The sequence below is a fragment of the Myotis myotis genome, unplaced genomic scaffold (genome assembly GCF_014108235.1).
Source record: "Myotis myotis isolate mMyoMyo1 unplaced genomic scaffold, mMyoMyo1.p scaffold_m19_p_19, whole genome shotgun sequence".
Lineage (NCBI taxonomy): Eukaryota > Metazoa > Chordata > Mammalia > Chiroptera > Vespertilionidae > Myotis > Myotis myotis.
The window spans coordinates 16,705,187-16,725,757 of NW_023416323.1; the positions used below are offsets into that span (position 1 = coordinate 16,705,187).

Consider the following 20,571-nt stretch of genomic DNA (forward strand, 5'->3'; position numbering starts at 1 on the left):
GGCTGCTTTCCGGCGGGCGCTGAGGGACCGCTTTCCGGCGGCGCCGGGCGAGTTGCGGGAGTAGAGTCTGAGGCTCGCCTGTCGACTTCCTCGTGCCGGAGTCGATGTCCAAGGAATCCCAGCCCAAAGTGGGAGTGGGCCTGTGGGGGGCCTCCGCCAGTGGCCGGGCCGCGCCAAGCAGTTGCCACCTCGTCCCACTTCCCCGCTGAGGCGTCGCGCGGCCGGGCAGCGGATCCAGGCCTCAGCCGGCGCCCAGGGCCTCCGGGGCCATCCCGGGCTCAGCATGCCCGGGGTGAAGCTGACCACCCAGGCCTACTGCAAGATGGTGCTTCATGGAGCCAAGTACCCGCACTGCGCCGTCAATGGACTGCTGGTGGCTGAGAAGCAGAAGCCGCGCAAGGAGCACCTGCCCCTGGGCGGCCCGGGCGCCCACCACACGCTCTTCGTGGACTGTATTCCCTTGTTCCATGGCACCCTGGCCCTCGCCCCCATGCTGGAGGTGGCCCTCACCCTGGTAAGCGTGGGAACGGCTCCTGGCCGCCCCTCGGAGATGGCCACGCAGTCCCTGCCGGAGGCTGACAGGCGTCCGGCGGGGCCTGGAACCCGCCCTCTGAGGTCGCCGTGACGGTGAAGGCGGGGACCGCGAGCGCGCGGAGGTCCTTGCCCGGCGCTTAGGAACTGCCCCGCGGATGGCAGCTGGTAGTAGCGGTGGCCCGGGGAGCCACCCTCACCGTCGTGGGTGTTCTTAAAGGCGCTGTGGGCAACGAGTAACCCATGAATTTCCTCAAAACAGTAGCCTTTCTAGAAACACGCTGTCGTTAACTGGGTGATGGTTCGAAGGCGTTGCCGTTTGGGATTTGGAGTCGCGGGCAGGGTTGAAGCCTTGACACCCGCACGCTGGAGTTGGGTTCGAGCGCACCTCCGCTGAGCCGGCTCCCCATCCGACGTGGGGTACACACGCTGTGGCTCTTTTGATGTTGGGACTCCGCAATCCCACAGCCCAGACACGTTAGAGCGGTGGCAAGAGGTGGCGTTGGCATCACAGGCACTGCGCCCCTTGAGCGCGTGTGAGCAATGTTAAGGTGAACTTATCTCTCCCCGTTTGTGACTTATCTAGCATTGCTGCCCCGGTTTTAAGGGCTCGAGACTTTGTAAAATTAAAAAGCGGGAGCAGTGGTACCTTCTATCCACCACACCTTTATATGTCTTCTTACGATGACTGCTTTATTGAAGCTCAGTGGGGAAGACCTTGGGCTACGTGTAAACTGGGTGGTAATTGAATGATAGGCAGTAGTTTTTGCGGTATCGTGATCAATAAGGGAAAAAAGACCAGCTATAAATTCCTGTGAGTTGTTAAAACCTTGCAGCGGTTCTCAACCTGTGGGTCGCGACCCCTTTGGCGGTGGAACGACCCTTTCACAGGGGTCGCCTAAGACCATCCTGCATATCAGATATGTACATTACGATTCATAACAGTAGCAACATGACAGTTATGAAGTAGCAACGAAAATAATTTTATGGTTGGGTCACAACCTGGGGAACTGTATGTAAAGGGCCAGAAGGTTGAGAACCACTGCTAGAGAGACATAAACTAGCCTCAGACCTGCCTCAGTACCTGAGCTGAATGAAATACTGTGTATTTTTCTTTTAAGTATAATAAACTATGACTAAAAGCATATTTAATTCTTGCAAAAAAGTAGTTAAATTTGAGAAGGCATAGGTAGAAACCCTGTATCTATACGTCCCACCAGGTAAAATAAGTCCATTTCACAATTCGCCTGATTATGGCACCCGTGTAAATTGGTAAGCAGGAAGTACCTTTGGGCACATGGTCCCGGCACATGCTCACTGGGCATACCTTTGAGTGCCTGTAAAACTGAGGCATTGTGTGACTGTCTTCATATCATCTCTAAGCAGGAGATAGATAAGAAGTAGATGGTATGTATAAAAGCAACCATTTTAGCTTCTGAAGAAATGTACTGTTAATACCAAAACATCACTGGGGTATATACGTGTATATATTTTAATACAAGTCTTTTCAGCCAGCTGTCTTAATTATTCTGTTATCAAGGGAATTGCAGGCTGCTTGGTTGTGTAGTGTATTCACTTGCAGAGAATTAGATTTACCAATTGCATTAATGTAGGATTACTTATTTCTCCAACAGTACCAGGCCTGTGATGGAGGGATTACAGCTGTATATGAAACACAGTACCTGCTTAGCAGTTGAATTTGTGCCAAGCAGACAAGTACAATGCTGAAGAATAAGTTTCATGTGGGGTTAAGAAGAAGGTGGTGAGGGGTCCAAGAGAAAAGTCAGCTAACGGAAGCTTACAGAGTAAGGAAAGGCAGGCTGCCCAAAGAAAGAGACATACAAGTAGTGGCCCAGTGGGCCAGTCATAGTAACCCAGGGAGTAGAGGGAGAACGTTCAAGGCAGGGGAACCAGCATGTGCAAAAGGGGCCACGGGTAAAGAGGTGAGCAGTGGACAGATATCACTGTAGAGGACCTTGCAGATCAAGGTCGGGACCATCATGAGGACAGGGAATCCACTGGAGGTGGGTTGCGTGGTCAGACTTTTAGAGTGATGGTTCTAGCGTCTAGCCTATAGCAAAGAGAAATTTGGGGCCCTAGCTGGTCTGGCTCAGTGGATAGAGCATCTACCTGTGGACTGGAGGGTCCCAGGTTCTATTCCAGTCAGGGGCACATGACCGGGTTGCGGGCTCAATTCCCAGTAGGGGGCGTGCAGGAGGCAGTTGATCAATGATTCTCTCTCATCATTGATGTTTCTATCTCTCCCTCCCTCTCAGAAATCAATAAAAATATATTTTAAAAAAAGAGAGAGAATGTTGGAGACAGGAGTACATATAAGACTAGATGCAGAGAGGTGGCCTGAACTGAGTGCAGTGTGAATGCAGACAAGGATCAGGGGGAGCCAGGAGGGAAAATCCACAAGACTTGGTGACTAATTCAATGTGGACATAGGGAAAAGGAAGCAAGGGGGAATGCTCAGTTTCTGCGTTAGGCATTGAGAGGACAGTGGTGCCTTTCATTGAGAGAACATGAAGACAACCTAGTGTTAAAAGTTGAATGCATCTGCAGCTCAGAAGATGGATGGGCTGGAGACATAGATTTGGGACCAATAGCTTCTCAATGACTTTTGAAGCTGTAAGAACAGGTCATGTTGGCCAGGACTGTGTGTAGAATGAAGAGAGCTATGAACAGAAGCCTGAGGAACTATAGCTTTTTCAGGGTGGATGGAAGAACAGGAGTTACAGGGTAATTGAGTAGCCAGAGGGGTAGGAGGAAAAGGAGTATTGCTTTAAATCCATATACAATTCTGTCAGAAATACATAAAGACAGACTTGAACTTCACTGGGAATTAGTAATAAAAATATTACTAATTCTCATTCTTAAGTAACCTTTACAGAATTAAAGAGTTATGTTCCTATAACAAGATATGATTGCAACACTTGAGAGAATGAAATATGTATACTAACTATAAACAACTGCATTTGAGTCACCATTGCATGAATTTCCCCATGGAGCAGGGCTGCTTCCCAAATCACTTACCTGGGCGGAAAGATGCCCAGAGAAGACCTTGACTCTTAAGATGGGCCCACTGGTAAGAGGGAAAGAAGTCCTGTTCTAACCTTTCTCACCCTGTGTCATTACACTCTGCACTCCATACTCTCAGCACTCCCCCTTCAATGTTTGAGTCTCCCATCCTGCAAACTTAAGTCCAAACTAGATTCTCTGAAACAACTTTTCAACAGTAAAAACAAACACCCGAAGTTCTGTACTTACCAAGCAGTGGTGGTTTATGCTGGCTTTTCTTACTTACGTTGACAAAAACTTTGAATCGTAGCCTCAGTATTTGACAAATATGAAAAAGATGCCAATCAAGTACAAATTAAATAACTTTCAGAGTAAAGTTATAAAAGAAAATTTTGCCTTCTGAGTCCATCCAAAAATTTTGTATTTCAGTTAAGGTATTTAAATTTATATTATTTAGCTTCTGACTTAGCAACTTTGTAACCTAAAGGCAATGAAAGATCTCAGTGCAAGGAGCCGATACACTGATGGAATTTTAATAAAGCACCTAAGTCCATGAAACTGTATAAATGAGGCCTTGCCGAAACCGGTTTGGCTTAGTGGATAGAGCGTCGGCCTGCGGACTGAAAGGTCCCAGGTTCGATTCCGGTCAAGGGCATGTACCTGGGTTGCGGGCACATCCCCAGTGGGAGATGTGCAGGAGGCAGCTGATCAATGTTCCTAGCTGATCGATGTTTCTCTCTCATCGATGTTTCTAACTCTCTATCTCTCTCCCTTCCCCTCTGTAAAAAATCAATAAAATATATTATAAAAATAAATAGAAAAAAAACAATAACCCTAAGAATAAGGCCTCATTTATTTATTTTTTTAATATATTTTATTGATTTTTTACAGAGAGGAAGGGAGAGAGAGAGAGTTAGAAACATCGATGAGAGAGAAACATCGATCAGCTGCCTCCTGCACATCTCCTACTGGGGATATGCCCGCAACCCAGGTACATGCCCTTGACCGGAATCGAACCTGGGACCTTTCAGTCCGCAGGCCGACGCTCTATCCACTGAGCCAAACCGGTTTTGGCTGTTTTTTTCTATTTAGAAAATTTCATATTGTAATTATTTTTTATAATTGGGAAATGCTGACTTGATATATAGCCCATCATACGGCAACATCAGATTCTTTTGAAAGGCTTTTCATCATAATTTTCCATTTAAAAAAAAAATCCTTGCATTTCTGGGTGCTTTTTATTTTTTTTATTTTTATGCCTCTTACCTTATTTATCTTTATAACCCTTTGATGTAGGTAGTGACAGAATTATGTCTAAGAGCAGAAACCCATAAAATGTTAGTAGGAAAATTAGCATAGACCTGCTATTTCTCTAAGCCCTCTTTGTCCTTTTCCCTCTGATTTCCTAGTACAGTGGAGCAGCCTTTGATTACATTCTGCTCAGATGACTTTCCTATTTGCCAATTGGCCTGGATTCTTCCATGTGTTTCTTCCATGTGTGCCTTCTCTGGGCTCATTTGCAGGAGCTGCTGTCCTCTAGCTCTTCCCTAAGCCCCCTGTCCTTCTGCCCCTTGTTTATTTCCAGACATTCATGTGCTAGCCTGGGAGAGGGAGATGTTTACTCTGGGCCTTCCTTTCAGTTCTTCCCCCTGACTTCTCCCTTTGTCCTATTCCATTTACCTCCAACCCTCTTCATTTATGGAGCTAGCTACTTTCTATTCCATAGAAAACTCAGCATCCCACTTAAGAAAGAGCTTTTCTTCTCAAGGAAACGAACAGCCCCTCTAAGTTTAGCTTCCAAGGCCTGCTTGTTGCCACAACCAACCTCAACTTGTAAGTGGCAAGCCCTCCTCAGAGTGGCTCTCTTTATCAGTTCCCTGTCTTACCTACATTATGTCTCTTTTATAGTCATGAGAGGTGGGTGATAGTGCTTTGAAAATTGTAACGTGCCTCACATATGCAAATATTAGCAAGTTTGCTGAGCAGAGCTACTTTGTACTGTATCTAATTGGGAATGTATGGGTTGAACCCAGTGCCTTTAGTTCTAGTGTCTGGACTGGAATAAGCCAAAAATTGCATTGACTAGAGAGTATATCAGGCTTATGCCAAGGCTGAAGTGTCCTTTTTTCTCTCTGAAAAATAAAATAAACTGCATGAATAAATACAGAATTGGGACTCTTCTATTCAGAGTCAGTTTTACTACGTTGACATCAGTTTTCAGGGTGTTATATGAACTTTGATTTTCATTTTCATTATTCACGAAATGCATGACAGAAGTAGGGAATCATAGCAGCAAGGCAAGGGAAAAGGAAATGGAACAGGTTCACTGAGATCAGAGGGTCAAACCGCTTCTCAGCTCTTTTACCTTACCCTTCCCCACTTGGGAGGAAGCAAGTTGCCTTTACTGAGCAAGTTACCGCTTAAATCCACTAGGATTTTTATTAATGAGCCATTATGTTGGGCTTACTGCAAGATTCTGGAGGCCCTCCCTGCCCCATCCCCACCCCAACCCTGCCCACACTGTTCATCTTCCACACACTGACTTTTACTTCACTCTCACCTAATATCCGGTACCATTTTTAAGACTATCAAAGAAAACTCTTCCCTTCTTATTAAAACCTGTTACCAGGACAGAGTGGCTCAAGTGGTTGAGAATCATCTTGGGCACCAAAAGGTCACCGATTTGATTCCTGGTCAGGGCACATACCTGGGTTGCAGGTTTAGTCTCCAGTCGGGGCACTTATAGAAGGTAACCAGTTAATGTTTCTTTCTTCCTTTTCTTTCTTTCTTTCTTTCTTTCTTTCTTTCTTTCTTTCTTTCTTTCTTTCTTTCTTTCTTTCTTCCTTCCTTCCTTCCTTCCTTCCTTCCTTCCTTCCTTCCTTCCTTTCTTTCTTTCTTTTTCTTTCTCCCTCCCCCTCCCCTTCTTTCCTCTCCCTAAGCATGTCCACAGGTGAGGATTTTAAAAAAGGGGAAAAACTTGTTTGCCCTTCTCTCTGGGCTCTGGTGGCGGACGGAAGGCCTTAGTCCTGCATTTCTCACTTTGTGTTTTCCATTCCGCAGTTGGTGGCCAGTTCTGTCTATATCTGGACAGCTGCATACAGTTAACTTGGTTATTCTTGTTTAAATCATTTAAAAGTTTCTGAAACCAAGCAGAGCTTTGTGACCTGGTTCACTTTTTAGGATAGCCTATTCAGAGAGTTCTACTAGAAGTTCAAGGTCATGACATTATTTTTATGCTGGAATTTGACTAGGCCCTTTAAGTTTTTTATACAGGAATTTGCCCTTGTCGGCTAAAGTGTAAGTCAAGGTGTGCAATGTGTTTGCTGAGGAGTCCTGTACCCTTGCCTTCAACCCAGGAAAGGGATCTAATAGCAGCTTACACTGCTCATTAAAAACTGCTGCTGGGGATGGTCAGGACATCACCAGTAGCAAATAACTATCTTATCCTTATATTAAAAGTAGCTGGTGTGACTCAGTGGATTGAGCATCATCCCATGCACCAAGAGGTCACTGGTTCGATTCCTGGTCAGGGCACATGCCTGTGTTGCCAGCTTGATCCCCCAGTAGGGGCCATGTAGGACTCAGCCAATCGATGTTTTTCTCCCATCAATGTATCTATCTCTCTTTTCTCCTCTCTTCCTCTCTCTAAAATCACTTTTAAAATATATATATTTTTTAAAGTAGCTGTGATCTGCCCAAAAATATCCTCCCATAATGTCCACATCCTAATCCCTAGAACCCATGAATATGTTACTTGGCAGATGAAGATTCCGGGTTTTGAGATGGGGAGATTATCCTGGATTATCTGACGGATCCAGTGTAAGGGTTCTTAAAAGAGGGAAGCAGAAATTCACTCAAAGATGTGATGACAGAAGCAGAGGTCACAGTGATGCAGCCACTAGCTAAGGAATGTGGATGTCCTTGAGATGCTAGAAAAAGATAGCATTCTCCTGTAGAGCCCGCAGAAAGAATCAGTTCTGCTGACCCGTTGTAGACTTCTGACCTATAAAATAATAAGTCTGTGCTGTGTTGATCCTCTAAACTTGTGTAACTTGTTACAAGGACAATAGGAAACTAAGACAGTAGCCAAACTTGGGACACATCACTAGTTCTTAAGTGGGATATAAGGACAAACCCATACCAGAGGGCAGGGAGAGGGACACCAAAGCGGGCAGAGATAAAGATCACTTTGAGTGAGGTGAGGTCACACTCAAGAGGGTGGTCTTTGATTAGCAAAGGCTGGGAAGGCTACATTAAAGGGGGAACTAATGCGTCTGAGTGCAGGGGAAGGGGTCAGATGCCACATTGTAAAGCTATATACCCTTTGGTGCTACATAGAGGTGTGTGTGTGTGTGTGTGTGTGTTAATGAAAGACATTGCTGCTATAAGCAGCAATGGAAAGTTTCTAGAAGTCATTCTTTTAAGGGGTGAAAGAACAAAATACTGTATAGGTAATTTTGGAGTCATTTGCAGCAAAGTTACAGTGAAAGAGCCATTATAAATATTTTGGAGACACGGCCCTAATCTTTTGGGTGGATGGCCAAAATATCTAATTGGTTCAATAAGCCTTGGTTTTGACCCAATATGGTAATTCATGAGCTCTTAGGAGGCCAGAATTATTCTAATCCTCCTGTGAGCCAGGGAACCTTGAACTGTAACCGTCTTGTAATGTCTGCTTTTAATCATAAAGAAGACTGAGGTCCAAACCAGAATTCAAGAAAAAGAGCCATAGAACTATATTAAACAAAAAAATGAAAAAGAAAAACATTTTAACCAGTTAATTCGCTGTGAAAAATGCGAGGATCAATTTTTGTTCTTCTTCTGCAGACTGAGAATAGAATTTATTGCAGTGTATTATTAAAATTCCATTATGGCAAAACAGGATGACCTTTTGTTTTTAATAATAGCATTAGACCTGCAGGAAGCTAAATCTGATGAGAGAAGAGTGGCATTAAAAACGGACAAAATAACTTTCAAAGTCAGCCACCATGCTCCCATTTAAAAGCATGCCACATGGAATTGAGTGTGTGTGCGCACCCGCACGGGGGCATTCCTGCCTGCATCTGCCCACCTGTGCATGTGTACCTGTTTACCCCACATTCCAGTATGAAGAGTTTTTCATGGTATGTTGCTAGGAATACTGAAGTATAGTACAAAAAGGCTTGGTTTCAAAAGAGACTTAGATGCCCTACCAGGTTATGCAAACTTAGAACCTCTGAGCTTTAGATTGCTTATCTGTGAACGATTGATTTAAATGATCTTAAGTATTTTTCACGCCCAGAATGCCTCGGTTCTTTATATTGTAAGAGCAGGTGGGTAAAGATGGTCTCCTCTACCCCTCCTCCCCACAGCACTGCACCTGTTTAATATGTCTCAACATTGGGGCCTTCTGAAGGGACTTGGTGGGAAGGTCATTCCTCATGTCTAGCCCCACCCCTTCTGGCCATTACAGGGAAGACATACCACCTCAATGAGAGTGAGGGGCCCATGCTCTTCTATGCTCTCTCTGGCCTGTGGAAAGCAGGTTGGAATGACCTTTTTTCCTATGAACACCCCTTTCATTTATTGTAGCCCTTCTGGGGAGAAGGATACAGGTTTATATGATGTCTTGTCTCAGCATTTGGAAGGGCGAGGTCTCCTGTGTTTATTAAGACTTGATACTTAAGGGAAAATTATTTATCATCCCAATTTTTGTTCCTCTTTCAGATTGATTCATGGTGCAAAGATAATAGCTATGTGATTGCTGGTTATTATCAAGCTAATGAACGAGTAAAGGATGCCAGGTATGTTCATGCAAAAATTCTCTGTGGTCTGAAAGAATGATCATGTGACAGACAAAGACATCTCTGGTGTGCTTTTTGATCTTCTTCTATAGGCTCGAGATGTGAAATCTGTGAGAACAAAACCCCTCCCTGCCCTCTGTGCTTGTTTATAGTGTTTGAGGGGAACTGTGGAGTGGATAATTCTAAACAACAGAAAGTCTAAACATTTATATTAACTTTGGGTTTCTGTTTTGTATCTTCTTTATTTTGCTTGAAGAAAATTCATGCAATGAAAGCAATGGTCATGGACCTCCAATCGCTGTCCCCACTCAGCTCTGCCTTGCTTCCCATTCCCAAACTAGGAATGATGTAGGACAGAGCATTAGGAAAGAATACCGCTCTCTTTTGGGATGAATAAAACAACTTTTGAATTTGGTGCTTTAAAGGTCTGATACTATGATGAAAATATGGTGTGTGCTGCTTCCTTCGTTTCGGCTCCTAGGAGCAAAATGGAGAACTCTGCTTTATTTTTGCCTCGGTATCAGTCACAACAGAGAAACAGATGACACACTAAAATTAGGATAATTTAAGGAGGATTTAATAAGCAGATTATTTCCAAAGGTGTGGGAGTTATGTAAGAAACCTCACAAGAGAATAGTGCAGTAACTGAAAGCTGGTGACAAAAGCCAATACTATTCCTGGGCCTGATAGGACAGGGAGGAAAGTTGAGTACAGAAGTCCACTTCGGGAAGGGATTAAGATGTACAAATTTCCAGTTATAAAAACAGTCACAGGGATGTAAAGTACAGCATAGGGGATATACGTCCACACTATTAGAATAAGTACTAGAAGCCCAGCGCACAAATTGTGCATGGTTGGGGTCCTAGGCTTGGTGATTGGAGCCGTCCAAGGGGAGGGACCATGGGAGGTTGGCTGACTGTGGGAGCTTGGCTGTGGGAGCACACTGACCACCAGGGCGCAGCTCCTATGTTGAGCGTCTGCCCCCTGGTGGTCAGTACGTGTCATAACAACCAGTCGTTCAGTTGCTTAGGCTTCTATATATATAGACTAGAGGCCTAGTGCACAAAATTCATGCACAGAGGTGGGGGGGTCCCTCAGCTCAGCCTGCACCCGTTCCAATCCAGGATCCCTCTCGCAATCCAGGACCTAACCGCTCACCTGCCTGCCTGCCTGATCGCCCCCCCTGCTGGCCTGGTCGCCCCTAACCGCTGTCCCCTGCCAGCCTGATCACCCCTAACCACCTCTGCCTCAGCCCCAGCTACTGTGCTTTGTCCGGAAGGACATCTGGAAGGATGTCCGGAAGATGTCCAGTCTAATTAGAATATTATCCTTTTATTAGTATAGAAGATGTGTGGTGTCAGCTGAGTACTTGACATATGGGTTGATCACTTCATAAGTTATATAAATGCCCAATCACAATGTTGTACACCTGAATCCAATATAATATTATATGTCAACTAGAGGCCCGGTGCACAAATTTGTTCACCGGTGGGGTCCCTTGGCCTGGCCTGCACCCTCTTGCAATCCGGGACCCCTCGGGATGTCGGAGAGCCAGTTTTGGCCCAATCCAGACAGGAGGCAGCCCAATCCTGTGCATTGAGCGTCTGTTCCCTGGTGGTCAGTGCATGTCGTAACTGGTCATTCGGTTGTTCGTTTACTTAGGCTTTTATATAGAGAGATGGTAATAGAAAAAATAATTTAAGAAAAAAGAAGTCTGCCTGGCCGGTGTTTCCCAGTGGTTAGAGCGTCAGCCTGCACACCAAAGGGTCTCAGGTTCTTTCCCAATCAAGGGCACGTACCTGGGTTGCAGGTTCCACCCCTAGCCCTGGTTGGAAGACAACAAACCAATGTGTCTCACATCAATGTGTGTCTTTCTCTCTCTTTCCCCCTCCCTCTTCATCTCCCCCCCCACCCCACCCCCACCCCCACCCCCACTTACTTGCTCCCTTCCTCCACTCACTAAAAATCAATGGAAAAATATCCTTACTGAGGATTAACAAAAAAAGAGATCACCGATTTTCAATTCCCAGTCAGGGCACATGCCTGGGTCGTGGGCTTGATCCTCCATAGTGGGTTACAGGAGGCAGCCGATCAATGTTTCTAATATATCCTCCCTTCCGCTCTCTCTAAAATTAATAAATCACATATATTTTTTTAAAAAAAGGAAGGAAGGCCCTAACTGGTTTGGCTCGGTGGATAGAGCGTCAGCCTGCGGACTGAAAGGTCTCAGGTTCGATTCAGGTAAAGGGCATGTACCTTGGTTGCGGGCACATCCCCAGTAGGAGGTGTGCAGGAGGCAGCTGATCAGTGTTCCTAGCTCTCTATCCCTCTCTCTTCCTCTCTGTAAAAAATCAGTAAAATATATTTTTTTAAAAAGAGGGGGAAGAAGGAAGATAAAAGTAGTCATCCTCAAGAAGAGCAATGCCCTTTGGTTGAAGGACATGGCCAGCAGCCGACCTGAGGAGAAGCCCAAAGGAGTCATGCCCTGACACACACACACCGCCCCCCTGAGTTCCTCCAGCCAGGAGCCTGGCCACAGGGGAAGCCAGGAGCACAGGACATAATGGGAGGCACTGACTCACTGTTCTCACAGTGGCTGACTCCAATGTCCAGGCAGTTGGGAGATGCAATGAAGGACCTTAAACCTAAACTCCTGGAATTATGTCCACTTGACCAGGACAGGCGAGAGGTTGGACTCAATAGCATTTTTGGAAATAATAAAATAAGCTGGTGACCAAATATTGCTATCATTGATGAGATACAAATGCACTTCAGAGAGTTAAACCCTCTTATCCTTGGAGGACTGAGTCCAGTGGGGATTCTGAGGGAGTCAGAGTAACAAGGGAAACTCTAGGCTCAAAACAACTATTGAAGCCTCCCCTGGGATGACAGCACATAGGCACTCTCTGAGCCCAAAAGCACCACTCATTCTCCTCAGTTGCATCTCTTACTAACTTCCCTCCTTCTAGGACCTCTTCTCCATTTTATTCTATCCACCTTCCATGTATTGATGACTCAGTGCATTCCCATCTCTGATCTAAAGCCTATTCATGGGGCCATGTCAGGCTTGGTCTTTGACTTGGCACAGAGTGCCTACCCTGAGCAGCCAAGCTCTGATGAGCAAAGCTAAAGACTCTGCCCTTGCCTGCAGGTTGATGGGTTGAATATGAAAGATATTGCCAACACAGGACTAACACGAAACAATAGGCCAGTTGCCATGAGGGTGGTGCAGAGGGCTGTAACAGTCGGAGCAAGGAGAAGTTGCATCTGTTCATATGACCAGAGAAGCCTACAGGAAAGGGAGTCATTTGAACTGGGCATTCAAGAGTGGACAGCATCTTGTCAAGTAGGGACCATGAGGGGACAGCATTCCAAGAGGGGACAACATGATGAAGACACCAGCTGGAAAAGGGGGCAGGGACATAGGGTGCACACACAGAGGAAATTGTAGCAAGGAAGTCTGAAAAGGTAGGGTGAGGCCATACTCAGATCTTTAAGATATTTTGAACTTTATTGTATAAGGAATAGAGAGCTGTCCTTGGAAGGAGGGTTTTCCTGAACCAAGCAGTTCTTTCCCACAGCTATTCTTTTATATATATACATATATAATATATTTTTATTGATTTCAGAGAGGAAGGGAGAGAGAGAAACACCAATGATGAGAGAGAGCCATTAATTGGCTGCCTCCTGCACGCCTCCCACTTGGGATTGAGCCCACAACCGCATGTGCCCTTGACCGGAATCGAACTTGGGACCCTTCAGTCCGCAGGCCAGCGCTCTATCCACAGAGCCAAACCAGCTAGGGCAACCCACAGCTATTCTTGAAGAAAGGAGAGGAGACTAGGCAAGAGGTAAGGGCACTTGGCTTGTCAGGTGATTGTAGATGCCTCCCCTGCCTTTATTCCCCATGCCTACCCCCAAATCCATTTCTTATGTGATCATCGCTAGTGTACCTGCACAGGGTCTCATCCACATGCCTCCTTTGGCTCATGGCCTCTCCATCTTCCTGCCTCTATTCGGACCTCAGACCTTATTTTTTTAGCCCAACCCAGTAATATCTTAGGCACCATTTTCATGCTGTTTTATACCTGGTTCCTTCACCTGCTCTGTGCTCAGGAGGTTTTGCATTCTCCCATTGATGTTGATATTTAAGTACCTATTAACCAGCCATTTCTCAGATCCATAGAGAAAATTAAACATTAGCAGGGGGAGGGAGTGCAGAAGTGTACCCAGTAACTCTTTAGTTGTTTCTGGTGAGTCTGCTCTGCTTCAGGATTTCATCCATCCCTCCCACACGCTGGTATTGTGTTAGGAGTTAACCTGGAGTCCCAAACTCTGTACCCAACCTGAGACTTCACTGGCACTGTCCTATGTGACCCTCACAAGGATGCTCAGGTGAAGAAACTCCAGCCAGAGATGGTACCTGCACAAAGGCCACATGCTTGGAAGCTTAGGAGCTGAGATATACCAACTTCCTTCTTCAGCACTATTTGCATCTACCTGAAAATCTTTCCTTCTCTCTTCAGCCAGACCTAGCTAAAAATGTGCTCTTCTTTTAGAAATGTCAGCTGATTAACTGTCTCTCAGAATAAGCTTTGGAGCCAGGGGACTTGGATTCAAATTCTAGGTGACTTACTGATTCACCTCCTTGACCTTGGTGGTCCTATCTGTAAATGGAGCTAAAAGCTTATACCTCAGTGAGTGGTTGTAAGGATAGTGAAGGAACAAGCAGCATTTTAGTTTTGTGCTTGGTTCAAAGTAGGAGCTGGCACTATTATTAGCCCTATGATTACTTTAATCAAAAAAGGATCATTCAATGTTTTATTATTTAAAAAAGGAAATGTAAGATGTTTGTAACTGTTTAGTCATTTCCTAAACTTGAGGTTTTTCCATCATCTCATTATATCATGTCATAATTACTGGTGTTTTGTTTCAAAATCAGCATTTCATGTATAAATTTCAGTACCGGGCACCGTGCCCTTGCCTAAGGTAGATACTCAGTAAAAAGCTTATAGATATAAAATGTAAGATTTCAGTTAGGAGTAAATGCCTACCTCTGTGCCAGTTGGGAAAGGGCTTAAAAGTGGTCCCAGTCTCCAGGGTCCCTGCAGTTTGATGTGGCAGCTGATTCTTCACAGGAACAGTAGTTGATATGACCTGGTTAAAACTTCTTTCAAAAGAATAAATTTTAAATTTGAGTTCTTGGGCATCTAAAATGGTAGTTCTTATTTTTAATGACTGTTTCTTGATTCTTGTTCCAAATAAAAATCACCAACTTCATGATAATCTTAAATGTTAGGATAATAGTTTTATTAGTTTCTTCATGGCACATGCTTACAAGCCCCTAGAGCCGTGGTCGGCAAACTGCGGCTCACGAGCCACATGTGTCTTTTTGGCCCCTTGAGTGTGGCTCTTTCACCAAATACCACGTGCGGGCGCACGTACAATGCGATTGAAACTTCATGGCCCATGCACAGAAGTCGGTTTTCGGCCTGGGCGAGTCTATTTTGAAGAAGTACTGTTGATATTTGGCTCTGTTGACTAAAGAGTTTGCCGACCACTGCCTAGAGGATCATGCACTTAGCACATGCCAACTTCTTTTCCCTTTGCACGTGAGGTGTGAGTCGGGACCGGTAACGATGCAGAGCAGTCAGGGCATCGCTTTTCCCATCTAAGCTGTGGAAACTTGGCCCTTGTGTACAGTGAGGCACTGCCTTTACTTTGGGAGCTTTCTGTGCTGCCCTGGGAGACAAGACTCTCTAGGCTCCTTTCTCAATGTTGTTTTTTGATTTTTTTTGTGGTTTTTTATTTTCATTTTTCTTAACATAATGCAAACTTATAATCAGCATATCACTATAAATTCCCAGTTTTGAAAGTGAAAATAGGTTAAGATATAAAACACGATTCTGCTTTTTTCAGTTTAATCACAAGGTAAGGATTGTAATTGTATAGTGTGTCATTGATTTTTAGAGAGTGGAAGGGAGGAAGGGGGAGAGGGAGAGAGAAAGAGACAGAGACAGAGAGAGAAAAAAAACATCAATGTGAGAGAGAGACACATCGATTAGATGTCTCCAGCATGCACCCCGACCAGGGCTGGGGATCGAACCTGCAACCCAGGTACCTGTCCTTAACCAGGAATCAAACCCAAGACCCTTCGGGTGTGGGAGTTCCTCCAACCATTGAGCAACAACAGCCAGGGCATATAGTATGTGTTTTTAAATAAATTAAAAATAATCAATGTATTTTTATGGTCATTAAAATTCAGGATGTCCCAAAAATATATATACACTTTTAATAATTATTAATTCCAATGGGTTAAATCGTAAAAGAAAGGGACATCAATTGAGCTATCAGCTGTTAAGTGTATATACATTTTAGGGAACACTCTGTATATAGCTCAGTATCTGTTCAAAAAGCTGAGATTCTTATTGTGTGGAGAAAATAAGATTCAAAAAAAGACAACTGCACACCAAGAATTACGTGTCAAAGACTTTAGAAGTAAACAGTGTTTAGAGACAGGACAAATAGATCTCATATGGGGCAACTTGGCAAGACCTCCCAGCAAGGATGGCATTTTCTAGGCATTAAAGATGGGAAAGAATTCAACAAGCAAAGATTGGTATCAGAGGGCATTCCAAACGGACCAGTGTGGGTGAGGGAGGTGATACATAGACAGTTTTACTGAATATGTAAATAAATGAGTCATTTCCTGAAATTAAAGACACACAGAGCTTTGTTCCTTGGGTAGGAACGGTAGCTAGGTCCATGGTGAGAAAGGCCTGAATTTGCCAGGCTGAAAAAGGTAGGCTTTTATCTTATAAGCGAAGGTGGGGAGCATGGAAGTTTCATTTTAGGAAAATTGATCTAAAGAGCGTTTTCAGAATGTATCAGATACGAAGAGCCTAGAAATTTAGACCAGTTAGGAAGCAATTTTAAAAACCCATAGCTAGCTCTGGCCGGTTTGGCTCAGTGGATAGAGCATCAGCCTGCGGACTGAAGGGTCCCGGGTTCGATTCCAGTCAAGGGCACATGCCCAGGGTTCGGGCTCGATCCCCAGTAGGGGGCGTGCAGGAGGCAGCCGATCAATAATTCTCTCTCATCGATGTTTCTCTCCCTTTCCCTCTCTGAAATCAATAAAAAATATTTAAAAAAAAAAAAAAAAAACATGGCTAGATACCCTGAACAAAATGGATGATGGAGAATGAAGGAGACAGAGGCAAGGAAAAAATCTATAGTGCCTGTTGAGTGAGTGAAGAAAAGTGGGAAAGGTAACCTCAATCAAAGAAATTAGAAAAAGTCAAGCCCCGCTAGGAGGCTTTGGAAGTGTGGCAATTGCTTGGTAGGTTTCAAGGGTGCTGGCCCGCAGAGGTAAAGAAGTAGAACCACAGTGCACAGTTGTATGAGAAAATGGAGCAAGAGGGACAAGATCATCAACTTATCAAAGGAGCTTAAGAAATCTGGTCGAGCCCTGGGTGGTGTGCTCAGTGATTAGGGTGTTCGCCCATGCACTGAAGGGTCACAGGTTCCATTCCCAATCAAGGGCACGTACCTGGGTTGCAGGTTTGATCCTCAGGCGTCACATCCATGTTTCTCTCTCTCTCTCAAAAAATCCTTCCCTCCCCCCCTTCCACTCTCTCTAAAAATCAATGGGAAAAAATATCCTCTGGTGAGAATTAACAAAAAAATTTAAAAATAGAAATGTGGTTGAAAGGGAGGAGAGAGTTTATAGTGGCCACTAGACGGAACCAGTTAAATATTTTTTTATCCTAAATAGGAAAAGACTTATTCAGATTTGACAGCAGAGCTGTCAGATTTAACAAAGAGAACATATATGTAAATTTTTAAAATATGTTTTTATTGATTTTAGAGAGCGGGGAAAGGAGAGGGATAGAGAAATAGAAACATTCATGAGAGAAACATCGATCAGCTGCCTCCTACACGCCCCCTACCAGAGGTAGTGCCCACAATTGACCAGGAATTGAACCGGTGACCTCTTGGCTTATGGGTTGGTGCTCAACCACTGAGCCACCCTGGCTGGGCAACAGAGAGAATATAAATAAGACCCAGAGGAGGAGGTCAGAATGGATAGGCCCATGGGTGGGAAGAGGCCTCTTCCTAAAATAGGATAGAAAAATAACTTTGTGTATGGGGGTAGCCAAGGATGATGTGGAGCCACTCTGTAATTCGTTTTATTGACTGAAGGTAGAAAGTTGTCATTTATCAAGGTCGGGATGGGACAGGCCATAGCCAGCAATTCAAAGGTGACGAGCATGGTGAAGATTTGAAATGGCTTGGGAATTTTAGAGATTTTCTTTAAAAGAAAAGGCAAGCAACTCAATTGCCAGCAGCTGAGAGCTGGACAGAGTCACTTTGGGAGCTTGCAGATGGAAAAAGTGGGCCCAGGAAGTTCCAGCCTGGAGCTTGACGCTAGCCTGGAGCGTTGAGCAGCAGTTCATCTAAGTGCCTTGGGTAGCACTCTCCCCTGGGTTCCAGGGAGCCTTTCTGTTTAGAAGATGCCGTCTCAGGATCCCCTTCACAAGGGCTTCCTGGTGGGATGAGACAGAACCTGCTTTGCTCTGGGCTCGCATTGCCCTCACAGCATTCCCTGTCCTCGGCACAAGTCATTGCAGCTGGACCACTGGTCTTTTATCATTGCTTGTTAACTATGCTATAGGTATACAGTGTTGAGTTGCATTAACTAGAATGTGGTAAACTCACTGGTTCTTTGTTTGCAGTCCAAACCAGGTTGCAGAGAAGGTGGCCTCCAGAATTGCCGAGGGCTTCAGTGATACAGCTCTCATCATGGTAAGTCACTTCATTGCCTGTTGTGTTTTCTATTTACAGGATGGCTACTGAGCATTTCCTTGCTAACCTAGAGCTTTGCTGGATAAGCAGTCTTTCTTTCTGCAGATACTTCAGACCATTGCCACCTTTTTTGCAGTCACAGCACACAAGTCTCCAGAAGTGGGGAGTCATTTCTCAAAGTGGGACCCCCATGCTGGCAGTATCAGCACCAGCTGGGAACTTGTTAGAAATGCAGATTCGTGGGGCCCAGCAGTCTGTGTTTTAATATGCTTCCAGTTGATTCTGATGCACCCTCAAGTGTGAGAACCATTCAATTAGAATACCCAGCATAGCCTATAGGGAAAGAAGAAGGAAGGAAGGAGTCAGATAGGTAGCTAACAGAGCCTTTTTAAATAATCTCAATTTAGATAATTCTAACAGGGAGGGAAGAATAAATGTTTAAAAGCTCTACTTTTGTGAGAAAACAATGAAATGCTATTTATCCTGAATAGCACACAGTTTACCTTAGGCCACACCATGGTATGGTTCCACACATCACATTTGCAGTGTTTGCACACTGTAAGGCAGGGTTTCTGATTGTGGGCCACGAGGAGGTGCTAAGGACTTCCAGAAAGGTGCTGGCCCTTGACTTTTTGTTAGCTCTGTTACAGCTGTCCTTTGTCTTGTGTGCAGGTAGACAACACTAAGTTTACGATGGACTGCGTGGTACCTACGATCCATGTGTACGAACACCATGAAAACAAATGGCGGTGCAGAGACCCACACTAGTGAGTGCTGTGTCCTCAGGGTGAACTATGTGCAGAGTGTGCTGGGGCCTGTTCCAGCTACCCAGATCCGCCAAAAAGCGGGTCCCAACCTCCGTGTTTTTTTCAGTTAGCTTCTTCTCCAGAGGAGCGCCCAGCCCTCATACAGAAATCGTGTGTGTTCCTCGGCTCCTGGAGGACTGAGGCCAATAGGGCTTCAGAGCAGTAGAGAGAATCTGAGTGTTACTCAGGGGCTTCCCACCCCAAACCTCAGGACACCTCTCCATAAACCAAACCCTCTCTGCAGACGTGTGGTTTGGTTTACTGGTCATCACTCAGAAAGCATCAGTCATCCACCACCAGCTTTGTCAGCATGTCATTTGGAGGGTGTCTCATTTTAACCACGTTTTATATTGTTGCTATGTACAGTTACATGTTTGCTAGTACTCATTATTGTCTTCTTTATACCACTCTGTGTATGGTTTTTTGTTTACTCTGTTGAAAAGCTAGGTTTTGTTTTGTTTTTCATTAAGAGATTGATTTCTCCTGTTCCACCTCGTAGTGATTACTGTGAAGATTGGCCAGAGGCCCAGAGGATCTCAGCGTCACTCCTGGATAGCCGCTCCTATGAAACGCTCGTCGATTTCGACAACCACCTGGATGACATTCGGAATGACTGGACAAATCCAGAGATCAATAAAGCTGTTCTGCACCTGTGTTAGGGAGGGATTTCAATGACTAGTCTCTAGGTATTTCCACTAGGCTGAAGAAAAAAAAAGCTATTTTTAAATGTAAATAAAATATCTCATTGCCTGTGTGGAAAGCTGACAGTTTTCAGAAGTGGCGTGTGCCTTGAAAGAGGGCAGAATGTTTCATCAGTCGTCTTTTTAATGTAGAATCTCTAGAAGAGGTACGGACTGTCCAATCTGACCATCCCTGTGGAGTTCTTCCCAGTTTTACGTTGCCATAATCCTCCCAATCAAGCTGTTTCTGCTTGTCCAAGATTGTTCCTATTAAACAGTTTTAACCTTTTATAATCTGGAGAGGATACTTTTTAAGACTATGGACTACCTTTTTTAAAAAAAAGCCCATATCTTATACCTGTATGGGAGTGTTGGTGAGTTTTTGTCCAGTATGAGTCAATGTCATCCAGTCCTGGGACTGGGCGGGTGCCCAGCCGGTGCCTGAGAACCTATGTGTTGGTGTTCTGTGTCGGGAGGCTACAGCTGTGAACAGCACTGCCCCACATGATGTGGAGCTAATGTAGCTGCAACTCTACACAGTGGGAATAAAGCCACTGTTGCCTGAGAAACCTTCGTCACTAAGGGTAAAAACAAACATGTTGGTAATGGGAGCGCAGTGTAATGCTTCTCAATCAACCAGAAAGCTTATAACCTGTGGAATCAAAAAAGGGAAAATGGAACTAAGCTTATTTTTAAAAGGCAAGAATCAGTCCTAACTCTAACTTGCATGATTTTCTAAATGATTCTAATTTATGTCTTAAAAATAATTATTTCTTTTGTATTCAAAGTAACAGGAGCAAAACAAAACTTAGATTCCCCAAGTTTTACAGAGCTTGTCTGTAATGTGCATACATAGAAGTTATTGTAGTTAAACTTCCAATCATAGGAAGTTGATGGGGAAATTTGACGGTACTGTTGCAATTTTTTATATGAACTGCCAGA

The 20,571-nt window shown here is 44.6% G+C and overlaps 1 protein-coding gene across 2 annotated transcripts; it reads left to right on the forward strand.

Moving 5' to 3' along the window:
- The first annotated feature begins 19 nt into the window (after positions 1 to 19).
- EMC8 (ER membrane protein complex subunit 8) lies at positions 20 to 19,920 on the forward strand. Of its 2 annotated transcripts, XM_036345372.1 has the most exons (5): positions 25 to 514; positions 9,262 to 9,338; positions 18,074 to 18,143; positions 18,816 to 18,910; positions 19,449 to 19,920. In XM_036345372.1, the coding sequence occupies exons 1-5, from the start codon at positions 284 to 286 to the stop codon at positions 19,606 to 19,608; spliced, it is 633 nt and encodes a 210-aa protein (XP_036201265.1). In that variant the 5' UTR covers positions 25 to 283; the 3' UTR covers positions 19,609 to 19,920. The 2 variants fall into 2 exon arrangements, with proteins under 2 accessions (XP_036201266.1, XP_036201265.1); XM_036345373.1 differs by lacking the exon at positions 18,816 to 18,910 and having other exon boundaries at positions 20 to 514; positions 19,449 to 19,586.
- Positions 19,921 to 20,571: the final 651 nt, after the last annotated feature.